The following is a 17,405-nucleotide window of genomic DNA, read 5'->3' on the forward strand; positions in this document are numbered from 1 at the left end:
CATTCTAGCCCTGAATTATTTGGGACACAAGACCACCCTCTTCTCTTCATAAACGAGAAAGGGACATTTTTTTCCCCTATAAGCTACACTGAATATTATCCTGTCATCCTACATTATGTACGGGTTATTTGTCTCTTCTAAGGGCAAGTAAATTCTTCTTTGCCTTGTTAATTAACAAAAAAGAGCAATCAAAAATTTTATTGTGATTCATGCTACTAGACAAAAACATGTTTTAATCCATTGTGGTTTAAAGACTCTTTGAAGGACGACATCGGTGCTAACTTTAAGACATTATTAAAGAGAAACCTTAGTGATTTTTGCTAGGTTTTACCAAGTCTGCATTATCAGCAAAGGGAGACTGAATGGGAAGTGATGATGCCATTGATAAGAAGCATGAGTTTTAGCCAAGCTTGAATGATTTGAGGGCTGCAAAACCTCTAATACAAAAAAGTATTTATTCCACCAGTTACAACTTCCTATCACTTTGTACCTGAACTGTTTGGCATTAGAGGTAGGGATGTTGTCTCAAATAGTCTTAGGGGTGATTTTCATCTATTAGAGGGCTGTAAAGGGACTCTTTCTCCTGGAGCACATCAGCAAGGACTGAATGAGCCGAGTGCTTCTCAAATTTTAATGTGCTGATGAATCACCTAAGGAAATGTTGTTGGTCTTGGGTGGTGCTTGAGAATTTGCATTTCTAACAAGCTCTTTGGTGATGGCTGAGCATAATTTGAGTAGCAAGGAGCTAAAAGATGAATAAAGATAGAGAATAGGGATGTGGCTATAGCGAATATCTGTTTTTATGGCCTGTATGGCATCAATTCCTCTCTCTTCTGGCGGTAGTAGCCTGATGTAACTTTGGAGGAAACATTTCCTCTCTATGATTGGCTCACATAGTTCAGGGGAGGCCACTTCTCCCTTTACTTTCCTCTTACTCCAACCACCTGTGATAGAGTTGAGTGTGTGAGCCAAGCCTGGCCATCAGCGTAAGTGGGCAGCTGATACATGTAGTTCAATGATATTCAGACCTTGGATTTTGGTTAGTACTATTGGGAAACGGGCTTTTTTTTTGATAGTTTATGAAATCTGGAGCTTCTGGTGTCCATCATGGAAGGGGTTACCTGCCTGACAGTGAAGCCAACACACAGGAAGTAGAACTAAAAGTTAGGAAAAGAAAGTTTCCTGATGACATCTTTTGAGTGCCTGGATCCAGCCATGCCTGAGGCAGATGGACCTGTCTAGTTACTTGAGCTAATAAATTCACCTTTATGCTTAAGCCAATTTTGAGTTTCTAGCACATGCAATAAATAGCATCCTGCTAATACAGTGGTGACAAAAAACCAAATTCCCTTATTAATTAGGTGAACTAAAATCACCTACTATAGGGCCTGACACAAAGCAAGAATCTGGCACAATTTTTCTGGCACAAGCTTTCTCTCCACAATTTTTCTTTGGTTGGATCAGTGTACACACACACACACACACACACACACACACACACATTATTTTTTTCCAGAGAAACAGCAGCAATTAAACAATCTGAAACTACAGCTAGCAGTTAGGTGACAAGCAATTTTATTTTGCAAAACAATCACTATACAGCAACAAATACATTTGCAAATTTGATTGAAAAACATGAACTAACTACAACCAGCCATTTAAGAAATGCCTTTCTATGGTAACAGGCTCTAGAATTATCAGAAGAAAGAAACCCCCCACAGATTTGTAACGGTGTGTTAGAACCTTGGAATCCCAGCATACAGAGTATACTTTTTGTTGATTTTTTTTCTTTTTGCTAAAGTTGAAGTGGATTGTTATGATTGACATTTTATTTTCTGAGTTTGAAAATAAGCTTTTTCCTGCAGAGGGACTTGGCCTCCACCTACACACCCAGGCTAAAAATCCTGGGTGTGAAAAAACAAACATCAGTGTTGATTTTAGCACATCAATCTTTGAAGGATGGCCTAGAATTTGCTTTCCCAAGCCAAGAATCTACTTTATTTTTGCTAGTTAGACCATGAATAGTTTATTTTCCTTTCTGTGGCATGAAAAATGGGAAAGAAAAAAAACTATACTTGCAGCTATGTCAGAATCAACCACATTCAGATTATTTCTTCAATATAATACTGGCATGATGTTATATTTTGTCTGATTATCCCACGCTTGCTGTATTACTGTATGTGTGTGGAGAAGGCCAGCTATAATCAGTACTTTCATCCATTTAATGGCATTCTCTCTTCAGTTTTTTTCCACCATACCTAGCTGGTGTTACACAGGTGTCATCCTTGTAGGTGGGACTTCAGCCCATCACCCTGCTGGAACTCAGCAGGTGAATCCAGAGAGAGTTGGTTCCTAAATGAACATGGCCTTTGAAACTCATCATGAACTTAGGTCTTTCCTGCATCATTGTAAGGTATCCGATTTTTGGTTGCAGGTGACCCAGAGAGTGAGTTCACTGGAGAAGTTGGCCTTTTAACTCTTCAGAACTCTGGATTACTTATGTATTCTTAAACAGGTTCTCAAAGGCTAAAGCCAGAGAGAAACTGGCAAAAGTGGATCTAGAATTGAGACCAGGAAGATTTCATTTCTAGATCAGCGTATGTGTGTCCCCACAAGAGTGGTGTTCAAAAAGCTTAATTTGAGTCGTTATCTTGAGAGTGAAGTTAAGATGGGTTCCACCCCTTATCTCCACAAGAAGACATTTAGCCTGTGTGTTTCTCTCTTTTACTGGCATAAATTATCAGTTCCTTTTTGTTAATTTTATAAAGAATTGCATTTCCATACAAAGCAAGAACATTTATTCATTATAACTTTGTTGTGATTCTAAACTCACATTTGTTTTAATGCCGAATCCAACAATTTAGTGCCTTATATAAATCTTTATTTTGAACATGTATTTGTAAGATATTGAATTGTAATACATAGAGCATATTTACTTAGTTTTAACTTTGATAACAAATTTAAACAAGGTTGAAGAAAATACTTGTTTCACAGGTTAAAACTTTTCTAACCAGCTGTTAACTTCTTTCTAGAGAACTTTAATCACTATCTAGCACTATCAAAACATGTTAGCAAATACCATAAGTCTCCACACAACCATTCCTTCTTCTCTTTTCTGGTGCATTTCAAGGGAAATGGATGAATAAATTGCCCAGATTGGTCAAATCAAACCTCACAGCAGTTACTAGGCAGAAAATAGACACATCCATGGTCATATTCAGTAGTTTCTAAGTTTTTGACTGTTGTATAAAATTACTAATTTATAAATGGTTTAAGACATGTTTGCCTGTGTAAAATCTCTTAGCTGAGAATGAATGGTGTGGGTTTGCTCCTAGGGTTTCTCTTGTGGCAATTACAGGGTTGCCGTATCCACTGGGTCACAGAATGGTGTATTCCTTGGCTTTTTGTCTTAGATGCTCCTGTACTTCCTTGTTGCTCAGTCCATGCTCATCATTTCCACCTTTATAATCAGGAATTGATTTGGCTCAAAGAGATCAAACACCTAGCAGACCATTGGTCTTTAATTGTTCAGATCTAGCCTACCAGCCCTGAGCAAGAAAAAGAACAGATAAAATACTAAAAAGTGTCCGTACAGCCTGGTAGCTTTTTGCCCTATTCAGGCCATTGACTATTTCATTGCTTATCTGTAAGTCTAAGATGAATGATTTGTGAGACGAATTAATTGCCTTGTGATTTTAAGACTGTATAGAAAGTCAGAACAGTATTATCTACTGATAAATAATACTAAGTCACACTGTGTTCCTTTACAGAGTGCAATTTTGGAGTCCTGGAAAAAAATGATTTAGATATCTGCGTCTCAAATGTTTTATAGCTATATCTTCTCAAAATATTATAATTTTGCTTTTTGTTCAAGGGATCTTTAGTTTGGGCAAGGAAGCCAAATATCTTATATCAGAGAATTTAATAAATAGATGCCATTTGGAAAAATGAGAAAACATATTCCAAACTACTACTGTTAGTTTCAACTTTAGCAAATGGAAAAAAATTTAAAAAAAGGAAAAAAATTCTTAAGTCAGTTTCGTGAATAATTATAGGAAGAAAACCCAAACTATTCTGTGATTAAAAATGAGAAAAATTCATAATCTTGAACCAACAATCTGTAAACCCATTCATGTATAACTGGACCCACCCCCACAAACTCCATGTTGGTGAAAGCAGAGAAAAATAATTTTTTCTAGCATTACGGGAGAGACTTGTATCTGGCACTAAAACAGGGTTACAGCTTTGAGTTGTTATAGAAAGCAACTTCATGCTAAAATTTTTTGTCTTTTTTAATATTTTTTTTTTTTAAATAGGGAGAGAACCCTGCTAACATCTACTTTCACATACCTAAAATTGCAACACCAAAGGGTGCAGGAGACACAGATACTGTGAATAAAGAAGTATAATATTCAAGTATATGAGGAAGTATCACAAATGGCCACAGAGAAATATATATATATTTATATCTATAATACTGTATCAAACAGATGGAAAGGGGGTGTGAAACTGATAGTATGGACACAAATCTAGCCAATCAACTGACATTCTAATCAGACACTAGTCCATCCTAATGAAAGTGCGTCGTTCCTAAGAGATGCACTTTTATACCACTTCCTCAACCAGAGCTCAAATGCTTTGTAACTGTTTTTCAATTAGTTAAATAATTTATTGGATTGACATACTCTGATATAATTATCCAGGTCCCAAATGTTAATAACTTAATTGAATCTTTCTTCCCATTTATACAAAATAACACTTTAAAAAACCTTATTTCTTACATGCTCTTCCCTTCCTGCAATCAGACTCCTTGATTTAATTTAACCTGTAATAAGTTACAATGGGCAGTTTTTATTGTCTCACTCAGAAACAGAATAGTGAAATGAGCAGCTTGGATTTTAACAAGGCCTTTCAGAATGTAGTGGATAGCCTTCAGGCACATGAAAGGTAAAAATGCAAATTTTAAAGTAATAATACTCCATGCAAAACAGAGCAGAGCAAAAATAATTGTCCAATTGTACCCATGTAAAGCCAGTGTCTTCCTGTTGCAGATGGAAATCAGGTCAATTTCTGCATATGCTATTCATTGTTTAAATATAAAATTGTAACAATTACTACAGTTTGGGGATGAGATTATTTATTTTATGGTTTTTAAAGAATGAATATAACACCTGCTCAGAGCCCACTCCTGCCAAGAGCTCATGCCTAAATATTATTACTTCAATGCTAAATGAGAAATATTCACAAGCCCTGCTTGGCGAGTGCAGCAGTGACATCCTCAGCCAAAGTGGCAAGCTGAGGAGATTCAAGCAGGTTGATGCTTCCAGAAGAGGAGACGTTGCTGAGTCGTCGGGGCGATGCCACGCTGGATCTGCCTGGGGACTGCGTGATGATCTCAGCCCCGTGGTCCACACGGGCCTTGGCATGCTCTCTGAAGTTCAACTTTTGGCTGTCAATCTGTTTAAGGCAAGCATCAGTCCTTGTTAACTCAAGCATCTTAACTAGCCCCTAGCTCTTTCTTTACATCCCAGATTTGATATTAAAGTGACTTCTATTCAGCTCTGTCATCCCCACTTCCTATTTGTCCAGGTTTTTTCAGTCTGGGACCGATTTTGATAAAGAGTATTTCAGAAAAATTAAACAAAGAAAGATAAGATTTGCCCATGACCTTGTTTCTTACCTTGACGTTACCACCTCCAGGTACATGGTGGGCATTATCAAGTGAACCAACTTTAGCCTGGGCCTTTTCTTTGAAATCCAGTTTTACACTCTCAATTTTCACACGTCCACCACCTATGAGAGGAGAAAGGCTTTTAAATGTCTTGCTAAAATTGTACCTTGTATTTAAGGTGACTATTTCCCAAACATGATTACAGTAGATATACCATTGCAAACCACAAATTTATTAACTCTACTATACCTCCAACCATAAATGTAAAAGGAATCTTTTAGAATTTCTAGTCCATACCATTTTTCCATACTATCCAAGATCATGACATCCTTCTTATACCATTATATGGATTGCTTCACATATTAATATCTTTCTTCTTTACCCATGTCTAAGCTAAGAAATCAGAGGGGATTTTCTTTTTGGCATAACGAAAACTCTAAGAAAAAATAACAAAATGAAAATATTCTACTTGCATCCTTTTTAAAACTTGGAACATTTAGTCTCTTATTTTTAAGGAAGCAAATTAAATTGAAATGAAACTCTTCTTTATTCTTCTTCATGGTAACGGGTCACTTATCCAAAGAAGTTTTAGGCTGAAAATGGAGCACACATGGGTAATATATTCATTTGTAAATTTTCAGCATCAATAGATAGCTTCACTGATGACAGGAGTCGGGAGCCAAGTTGTTTATAACTAGTAAGTTTTAAGAGCTTCCCATTTTAATTAGCATAAGAAGTGACAGGAGATCTCTTTCTTGTACAAATGCCATAGAGCCAATATGACACTGACCTTGATCTGATAATACTGAGATAGTTTGGGCCATGCCATTTCCCCTATTGCTAACTAGTCTGAAACGCTATGATCTGCTGATAGTCAGGGTGTGTGCTCCCGCCTTCAGTGTGGTCTTCCCCAAGCTCTGCATGTCATAGACTTTCAAATGTAGGGGGTTCTTTTATACTGGGTAGGTATTTGTTGTCCTCTAGCCTGTTCTTGACCACCTCTGAGTGTCTGCTGATGTCTTTGACCTGGGAAAGATGCTGGATTAAGCTCCTCATTTATCCACCTCCACCTAAAAGATTTGCTTTCACTTTCATCAGCAACTTGATTTTCACCACATGCATCTTCTGGAAAGCTAGTGTTTGGCAATGTGACCCTCTAGTATCATTGCATCTCACTTGGGATTTTGACTTGAAAAAATGCCTGAGGGCCTCTATGAAAATATGAAAAAGATTTTTCAATTTTGGATTCTTGTTGCTCATGTATTCCTGTAGACCAAAGAGGGAAGTCTGTTAAGGCTTCAGAGGTCTCTTAAACCTTGTGGTGTTTTTCTCTTGCAATATCTACATGTCCATGCTAATACTCAACCACCTGGCCAGGGGCTTCTTGAAATTATATGGTTTTAATAGATGACATTTTGGGGAAACATCCATTTATTCTTTTCCTGAAGGCTTGGGAAGTACACAATGTTATTTAACTCATACTTCTAGAAGACATATGGTTATTCTTCCCTCAAAATAGGCTTCATTTCATGGAGTATTACTCTTCCCATATTTTACCTGGCTACACAGTTCTCACTTGTTGGTTACAATGAAATTAGTATGATTTATAATGATTCATAAGAACATACTTATTTTGGTTAGAAGCTAGAAGATACTGGAGTTTCAACTAGATGAGATCAACTTCTTTGGGATCTTATTTTTGTATTTTTTGGTAGCCTCTGATAGAATTGCTTTTGTAAGCTTTCTTTTCTGATTATATGCTATGTCAATATAATCTTGTTACATTTTTGCTGAACTCTCTTCTGAGGGGGAGAAAATAGAGTTGGGTCCCCTTGTAGTTCTGACTTGGGCAGTGCAAAGGCAATGTGTAACCAAAGCCTGTGTATCCCCATAATATTATGAAATTAAAAAATGTAATATTGACCAAAAATATATTCAGAAAAGGAAGCTTGAGAAGTATGCTTCTGTTGAGGTCTCACGAGAAATTCTTATGCAACTGTTAGAGAAGTCCATTTGATTTCAGAGATCTATGCTTTTGGTTTTGAAGAATTCTGGCACCCACCAGGAGCAGTAATTGTGAAAGACTATAATCTTTAACAAGCTTTATAAGAGAAGTTGAGAAGAGAAGATATTTCAACTTGTGCCTCCAGGTATTGAATTAGTTTCTTTCTTTTCTCCTTAAGTATTCCACATTCCAAAGTCATTGTGAAAAGATTGCTCTTGTCAAGGATCATCATGCTAACACTTCTTTATGAAGTTAGTCATTTGATTTGGTTATCATAGCAAAAGCTAGATTCAGAAATAGGTAGGAGTCCATGACAATAGTCTTTTATGATCAGTAAATCATACACAGAATATTTCCTTATCTATATAAGATTTTTTTCTGTGCATCCAGACCCTGGCTGAATTTGACCAACTGTATCCTTACTGTCTGGAATTAAATGTCTAGCATTTTTCTTTTATATTCTGCAAGAAGATAGGCAGTGTGGCCAAATATTTCAGCCATGCTGTTGACACAGCAGTACAAAATCAATTAAATGTTTGTAGGCTTCAGCTAGATAGGAGAACTGTGAAGATGAGCAGTATGGGACCACATCCCTGCTGCATCATGAATGATAGAGAAACTGATTCCATGGCAGCAGTTCTGAAACTGGTAATGAAGACTCCATGTATGAAGTTTCTAACTCTTTGACTTGCTTTATGAACACGCTTTGACAAAATGAATCCTGATTTCTAGACATTTTCAATGCATTTATCCATTTTGAAACTTATCTTACCTATCTTTGTTTTTCAACCAATAAATTCTTAATAATTATCTCTTGGCTAGCAATCTTATTCAGCTTAATTTTTCTTACATCTTGTTTCCGTTAACATTTGAGACAATGATTAATGGAAATACCTATTACCTGGTTTATATGTGCAGATACCAAACATAGATGGCTAAAATCAATTGCATTCCTTTTGTCTTTCTGTAATTCAGTGAGATTTATGAATTATGTCAAAATATTTTCAAGAAAATTACAACTTTGACAGATATCCATTATTACATATCTATGGAGGTAGAATTTAACAAAAATATATGAAGCATGACATCCAGAAGAAATGACTCATATATGTTAGATTGACGCTTTAAAGGCGGAAAAACCTGTAGCAAGTATGAATATAAATTCTAGTTTAGAGCACTAGTCCTATGAGATATTCTGAGGAAACAAAAAGAGTCCATGGTCAAGTAAGTTGGGGAAATAATGCATTCTGCTGGGATTTACAATGCTTGTTGATCTAATAAAGAATCTGAGAAATCCATCAGCTAAATAAATTTCTTCAGCTTTGCAAAGCAAAATCCTTATTTTACATAATATAGAAAAACGAGTTTATGAAAAATAAACTTTGGGAATGCTGCTTTCAGTTGGAGTTATTATGTACGAATATATGATCCAGTGTATTTGACAGACTACATATTTCAAAAGATCTCCAATAAGCATGCTGAGTATGCAAAGATAAATGCATCTTATGTACCTTTAAACTTTAACCTATTCTATAGGCAGCCTATTCATGGTAATTGGGTTCGCTTATCCCAAATGAAAATGTCTTGAAATTTCTAACTTCAGCTTATATTAATAAAAGCATGAGGTATCAGGATTTTGAAACATCCTTCCAATCAGGAATTTCACAACAACAACAACTTTGCTGTCAATTTCCTGAATACAATTCAACATTTCTCAAACTTCTAAAAATTATTTATTTACCTGGCCTGTGGCGGATATTCTTCAGAGAGCCACATTTGGATGTCACGTGGCTTAGGTCTATTTTCTTGGTAACAATTTGGACCTGTGTGAACCACATAAAACGTGCTTAAAATATAAACATGGACAAAAACCCAAGCTCACACATAAAATCTAGAAATATATCCAAACTCACAACATGCAACAACATATCCAGAAACCCAATTTGAAGTACACGCGCGCGCATACACACACACACACACACACAGAGGAAAACAAAATTTCCCATATGTTCTTCCACATGTTTGGAGTGGAAAGAAGGACCCAAGTGAAAGGAAATCCTGGAATAGAAGATTTTATTAGTAGAAAGCAGATCATGCCACAAGAGGATAGAAACACTTGTATTATTAAGGCAAGCCTCCACTCAGAGAACTAAGCCACATTGTGTTAAACCTTTCCATAAGCAGAGAGTGAAGAAATGAGTTACTTTATAAAGTGATCTTTAAATAAAAGTGACCAATGTTGCTCATAGTTACCACAAGACCAACATTGCTTTAAGGTACAATAAGAAAGTTCTAGACGTGCTTTCCTAAACTGTTATTAAATTGTCATATCTTGGTTAGATGAAATTTTTCTTGCACACCAAATTATAAAATGATAGCAACATTTTTTTCTTCTTTGTGTTTTATTGAAAATTTTTCCTCTCTCCGGATTTGAAGCAGTCTTCTCCAAGTGTGGTCCATTGTCATCTGCATCAGAGTACATGGGAATTACTGAATCAGACGTCATGGGGATGGGGCCAATGTATCTGCATATTTAAGCAAGTAATTCTTTTCTAGAGGAAAGTTTAAGACTATTATTTAGGGGCTTGGAAGCTCCCCTAAGTAGATCTTTAAGATCTTTAGCTATCCTAGTCTGTCCTTTTCCACTTAGGTGGAAGGAGTTGTAACCATGTCGGTATGACGACTGACCCTGGGGCTTAGTTGAGCATCCTTGAAGGAGCTCAGCAAACATTGCTATGGACTTCCCACGACAGTGATTAGCTTTGTGCTCAGTGAAACTACTTGATTATCAGGTGACAGGTCCTTGTAGAAGGCACTTGCTTCTCTCTGTCTTTACTGCTTGACTCCATTTCTGCCCAGTTGAGGAGACAGTAGCCACAAATTATTTAGAGTAGACAGGTGAGGATTCTAGATTTGGTAACCCAGTAAGTAACTTGAGTCACAGATTATCAGAACAGGATCTGTAGAACAGAGTCAGCCTGATTCATTTTTTAAAAATTATTTTTATTTTATGAAGAACCATATTTCCTTTAGCTTGAGTTTGCCTGACCATTTTAATTCTGCCTCAATCACATTTAAGAAACATGGATTCATCTTTCCCTTCCTCTCAGAGGGTGTTCTTTACACTAAATGAAAGAGACAGGAAAAAAATCCCATCAAGATAAAGTATATCCTGGGACTTGAATCCTTTCACTTTGAATTATAGATGAATCATGCTTCACCAGTTTTGTGTTACTCTAAATGATAGCCCAACTTTCATGAATAATGAACCACTGAAGATTGATATCGCGTACTTTGGGTACTTACAAGTGTATCAGTTTTTGCCTCAAGGGTAATCTAAATGGAACTAGAAAAGTGTGCGCCCAGCTGACTTTTGCTGGGGAGTAGAGACAGTGTGAGAAAATACCTTGAAGACAAAGAGGCCAGCAAACAAAGTTGGCAAGTGGATTTGCCATATCCTAGAAAACCATGGTGCATCTCATGGTTTTCCTTCCCAACTGAAAGTGAGGAATTTGCTAATGATCTACAGGGAGGGATGGGGAAGCCATCACTGAAAATGCAAGGGTGACACGCCACCGCACCAGGGGGACGAGTGGAACAGCAGCAAGAGGGAGAAGTGTGCTGGGAGGAAGGCACGGAAGGAGACAGGGTGCCAGCTGTGCAGGTGACTCCACACAATCAGGACAGCTTTCTAGTAGAAGCTTCTACTTACATTTCCGCCCCCTGCAGAATGTTTGATGTTATCCTTGGAACCACATCTGGACTGAACTTTGCTAAAATCGATCTTCTTGTTTAAAATCCTAACCTAAAAGGAATGGGAGGTAACTTCACTGTGCATTTTTCTTTCAAGATGCTGGGTATAAGGAACCAGAATGGGTAGCACCACATTCCCTTCCACCTACATATTCATTTAAGAGAAAAACTAATGCTGGAACTGAAGAGTAGTTCTACCATGTAAATATGAGCCCCTATTTCTCTGCTCCCTCAAGGGCCAAATGCTAGAAAGCCTTAGGTATCCCAGCTGTACCTAGGTGTGATCAGAAAACAATTGGAGGTATTGAAAAATAAAACTTGAATCATCTGTGATAGGGAGGCTGCCAATGCTGCAGGCAACACTGGGACTCAGGTCTATTCTATTTAAGGTTTAATAGTAGTTAATACTAAATCTTGCTGAGCAGAGGATCTTAAAGGATATTCCAGCCACTCCCCAACCCCCACAGTGTCAGCCATCACAATTATTAGTCACCTTGTCCACTTGACTGTTCTATTGGTCTACATTGCACAAATGAGGTGCCACAAATAGTCTGGCTGAATGCTATAGGTCACAATTCTCATTTATTTAGAGGAAAGAACTCCTGGTTTCCCAGGAGGGTCAACAAAGAGACTCTGGGCCTGCTCTGTTAAAAAGGTCTTTACAATTCCCTTGCATGTTTGACTCAGTGCTCTTCTGAAGGTCCATTTCTGGCAACTGCTCAAGAGCAGCCATTACCCATGGATGATCAGGTGAAAGCATTCTTTCCAGTTTTAGAGGTAAGAAAACCAACGTCTATTGGTTAGAGGACTTGTGCTACATCATACAGACATGGTCCAGTAGATTTAAGGTTAGGTGTTTTATTTCTATTCTCAGGAAGTCAACCATTCATCTTGAAGACAATAGCAAATCCAGATCTGGAAAGACATAACTCTAGTGTAAAATAATGTACAAAGTCATAACTCCTGTGAATTCTTTCATGTGTCTTTTGAACCTTGCATGTTTTAGAGGACAAATAAGCAATGTAAGCATGGAAAGAAAGGTTTATTTTTGTTATTGTTGTTGTTATTAGTATTTGTTCATTTCTTTTGTCTTACTGTGGCTACTACTCTTCCTACTCCCCTGCCTCTGCAATTGCTAAAGAGAAAAATAACATTTTCAGTGCTTTAGGGGACAGTTTATCCTTTTATTAAAAAATCTAAATAAATTTACCCTAGATACATAGTCAACTACAAGAATGTTAACACATCTCTTAGTATTTGCAAGAATCAAAAATTCAAAAGGACATTGATTTTGACTTTTTAACTAGGCAAAGCTTGAATCATGATGCTTGCCTAACATTGACAAGATAGCTTGTCCCTTGTAGGGAAATACCATTGACAGCTCTCATCAGCAGCCCAAGGGAAGGGCCTCTTGTCAAAATTTGAATTCAGAAGACTGAATGTTTGGGCTACTCTTTAGGGCATAATAAAAATTCAATTTAAACAGGGTGAGGGATATCATAGAGTCTATATCTAATGATGAGTGTAGTTATACTGTAAAAGTTTCACAGAAACTGTAGATGCAGAGTTTTAAACCAGTAAAGACTACATTTAAAACCTCATAGATAAATTATTTTCAGAAGGCAAATAATTTTGTCTATAGCTGTACCACCATGAATATGCCCAATCTCATCTGATCTCAGAAGCTAAACAGATTTGATTAGTTCTTGGGTGGGAGAAAGCAAATAATTTTGATTTATTTTTTGCAATAATACTTCAAAATTATTCTTCATAAATATCTAATTGTTTTGACAATGAAATGGACTTCATGTGAGCCATTTTACTAATTTTTGAGGTATACAGGGCTTCATATTTTATTTATGAATTTTAATTTGGAGATCAGTAGAGTACCAATCAAGTGACTCACTGCCAAGTGATCAAAAACCAAACATTAAATCTGATTCACTTGTTGCAAAAATGGAAATTCCAAATTTAGTTGCATAAATCTGTTTGACCTTAACATTTAATCAACTGCGTGACAATTTTTGTGATTTCCAAAACAAATGATTCAATCCCAAAGGGTCCCATTGCCAGCATTTTTAAGAGATGATTTAGAATCTTAAAATCTACAACTTAAAAGCTGATTTCAGTTTTACCCAGATTTTCTAGATAGTCCAGATTTTCTATTGAAACAACTAGCTGGCCTTTTTCCATGGTAGACCTTCTCAATCTATGTCTGCTCAACCTATCAGGTGAAGCAGACTTTACATATCCATTAATAACATCTGTTACATATTTTCATATTTCAAGAGCTTCATAATATAATATTTTTGTCTAAAATGAGGCAAATTATGACAGAATAAATGTAAGCGGCACCTCCAGACCTTCATTTTCCATCTTGCTTAATGATTGGATAGAGAGAAACAAAACCACTTTGGACAGTGGGCGCTTGACGCTTAGTAAGATTAACTCCAGCTTGACAACTTGCACCTGAGCACCACATCCTCTATGTGATTCACATTTATGCTTTAGCAAAATTACAAATTACTTCACACCAAAGGTCTCTAACGTCATTTACAAATAATTAACACCTAGGAGTTCCTTCCACAAATAACAGCAGTCCTTAGAAACCATTTCATCAAATGGAAAAATGTAACAGATGGCTGCTGTGAAGGTAAGGCCATGTTCCAGGTTAGTTCTTTTATTGAAGAGTTGAGTTTTAACTCTCTGGGTTCTATGAATGGATCTATTAAAATTTAAGACATTTTGGGGGGAAAGAATTTTCAGTTTTAGAAAAACTTTTGTTTTCCTAAAAGGCTATGTCAAAAGAAATTTATTTTAATATCTTAGATATTATTTAGAAAAAATATAACAAACTTTTATTTGACAAATGAACTAAATTTCTATGCTTATGGTATGAAAAAAATTTGAATAATCATTATCCAAGATTATCACTAAATCACAGTTTAATCTTTGTCAATTTATTTCAACTGAATTTTTTACTTGCATTATTAATACATAATGGGGTTATTTGAAAAGAGTGACAATATTTTTCTTCATACTTCACAGTGGAAGTGAAAAATAATATATCAATCAACTGGATCATCTTCCTAAAGCTCTGCCCTATTCAAAATTCCCCCAAAGTCACTATTTCTTATTAAATGAATCAAAACTTCTTAGTGAGGCAATAAGAGTGCTCAGCAATTCTGATTTTTCAGCCTTCTCTTCTGCTATGCTCTTTATACTTAACATTTTGGCCAGATTATATTACATTCTAAACTTTAAAGGATTGCTTATATTTTCAAATTTATCCTCAGGCTTTCTTTATGTTATTAATATCTCTCTCTAGAATACCCCCATTCCAAGTGGAGTCCATAACTGATCATTCTTCAAGTCTCAGCCAATCAATATCCTCAGTGGGAGGCTGGCAAAAAAGAATTTTAGCCTCATGGGTTTTTATGCAAGCATTGCAGATTTGCTTTCAAAAACAGTTGAATTTTCATTCACATAACGATTAGATAACATGAACAGTTGTGTTAGTATAGGTTAATGTCATCAAAAAATTAATAATAATTATTTTATTTTAATTTTAACTAATTCTATTAACATTCATTCTTCCACTATGATAGAGAAGAACACAGCAGTTACTTTCTGGCTATTCCCTGCATGACTCTAGTTGGATTTTATCATAATGGATTAATTAAAATGATCTATCACTCTACTCTCTCTTTGCATATAAGTTTAATGTTCCTTTACAGAAATTAACATTTTTTTTCTCTAAAATAGGGTTGCTCTAGGAAAGGATAGGAAGGCAAAATGTAGGATATGCCTGCAGACAGGAAGAAGTCTCTCCTACTAGTTAGTTGGAAATATGAAACAGTAAAATGAAAGAAAATACATTCCTAACAGACAGTTTTTAGCAAAACAATTTATGAGCCAGAGGCATTCATCCCAATGTCAGCTTGAATTACTTGAGCAATGGGATTTTGATTTTTTTTTTTAAATTTGACATTCTTTGATGCTGCTTTCTTTATCAAAAGACCCACATGTCAACTCAAGGTGAAGAAATACAAAGAGTAACTGGGATCCCAAAATTTGGACTCTGTCTAGACCCTCAGGCATCCTGTAGGTATGAACCTCAGCTGCAATATCATTTCTTTCTTCCTCCAGCTGAAGTTGTCTCAGAAAGAATGCTTTTCTGAAAGGGTATTAGACAGACATTCAAATGACTTCCCTTCAACCTTGCAGGGGATTAAGCTTCTCCTTTGTGTTTTCATCATTTCTCAGGAGTGTTTAAAATTAAGCCCTCCTTTGTCCTTGTACTATAAAAAACACTTTTCTGTCTCTCCCAAAAGTATTTCCCATTCCATAACTTTCAATTTAATAAAAACTATTTAGCCTCTGTAAAATCCTGAGGCATCATATATGAATACTAAAACAAAAGTATGACTACCTTGGATATTACCGAAGATTAAAAGTTCTCTGGCCGGGCGCGGTGGCTCACGCCTGTAATCCTAGCACTCTGGGAGGCCGAGGTGGGCGGATCGTTTGAGCTCAGGAGTTCGAGACCAGCCTGAGCAAGAGCGAGACCCCATCTCTACTAAAAATAGAAAGAAATTATATGGACAGCTAAAAATATATATAGAAAAAATTAGCCGGGCATGGTGGCACATGCCTGTAGTCCCAGCTACTCGGGAGGCTGAGGCAGTAGGATCGCTTGAGCTCAGGAGTTTGAGGTTGCTGTGAGCTAGGCTAACGCCACGGCACTCACTCTAGCCGGGGCAACACAGTGAGACTCTGTCTCAAAAAAAAAAAAAAAAAAAGTTCTCTGGTACAGATGATGGTCTTCAAAAATTCATCTGTTAAAAATCTTGCACTCTGGATAAAATGCATTCAGGTATGCAAACATTATAGTCCATTCAGAATTTAAATAAACCTTGCCTAGTCTGAACAATAGTTTCTTTAAAATCCTTTACATCAAATATAAACAGTAAATATATTTAAATACACGTTTAAGTAGAAATAACTGTTTATGTTAAAATGCACAATTCTGTAAAACTCCCCCAAAAAAGGTTAAGTTGGAGGGAGTAATTTTTCTATGCAGGCTGTGCCACATAGCACAGAAAGTAGAACTACACTGGAAAACTCAGGGGTCAGGAGCAGATAATGCTGAAGAATTTAGAAAGAACTTTTTAGTGTCGTAGACATTAATGAGTTTAGTCATCAGACTATTGTTAAAGATTTTTAAATGGTCTCCCAATGGGAGCTGGGAGAAACATTATGAGCACAACAGTCATTGTGATTCATGAAAATGAACAGATAATGAGTTTTTTTGAATTCATAAACTATAATTTCTTGACATTAAATTTTTTTCTTTAGTTTAATTTTTAAGAAATTCTAAGGAACAGTGGACCAGTAACTTCCAAACAGTCTGCTGAATGATCTGAAATCAACCTGAGATTCAAGGTTTGTTCCCATATCCTTGCTTGGCTTGTGAATGAACAGCTTACAAAAAAGGGGGCTTGACAGATCTCAACTTTATGAACCCAAAGTAATATTTTTCCATAGTTTTTAATAATTAATATTTACTAAACCTAGCTCCAAAACATTCTATTACCCTACAAGAGGCATTTGAATTATAGATATAAAATTCTATTGCATAAAAACAGGGTCCCTGATCTTAAGGAGCTTTCATTTTAAGATAATGATGACTTCGACACCAAAAAATAAAACAAAACAAACAAAAACCTTGTCAATATAATGTAATACATTTCATTGAATAGTTTTTCTTCATACTGGGTTGACTGACAGACAGTATTTTCACTTAGCAATTATTGTAGCCCTAAGGTAATGGTAAGAAATGGCTTGAAAAGAACTTAAAATTAAATGAGGGCAACACACTAGGGGAGGATAAGAAACAAAACAAAACAAAACAAAACCAAAAGCCTCCTTTCTGCCTAGATTGTAGAGACCATTCCTCATTATCTCCCATTCCCC

The 17,405-nt window shown here is 36.2% G+C and overlaps 1 protein-coding gene across 4 annotated transcripts in view; it reads right to left on the reverse strand.

Annotated features, from left to right (window-relative positions):
- Positions 1-4,476: 4,476 nt before the first annotated feature.
- Positions 4,477-17,405, reverse strand: part of MAP2 (microtubule associated protein 2) — a 270,401-nt gene continuing 257,472 nt past the window's right edge. For 2 of the 4 annotated variants that reach the window (XM_069467718.1, XM_069467708.1), the window contains 4 exons: positions 11,389-11,481; positions 9,418-9,499; positions 5,681-5,793; positions 4,477-5,457 (listed from right to left, as the gene is read on the reverse strand). In XM_069467718.1, the coding sequence (XP_069323819.1) occupies positions 5,242-5,457; positions 5,681-5,793; positions 9,418-9,499; positions 11,389-11,481 (504 nt within the window). In that variant the 3' untranslated portion in view covers positions 4,477-5,241. The remainder of the gene's footprint in view (positions 5,458-5,680; positions 5,794-9,417; positions 9,500-11,388; positions 11,482-17,405) is intronic. The other 2 variants (XM_069467738.1, XM_069467728.1) reach the window with 1 other exon arrangement.

Source organism: Eulemur rufifrons, chromosome 1, assembly GCF_041146395.1.
Source record: "Eulemur rufifrons isolate Redbay chromosome 1, OSU_ERuf_1, whole genome shotgun sequence".
Lineage (NCBI taxonomy): Eukaryota > Metazoa > Chordata > Mammalia > Primates > Lemuridae > Eulemur > Eulemur rufifrons.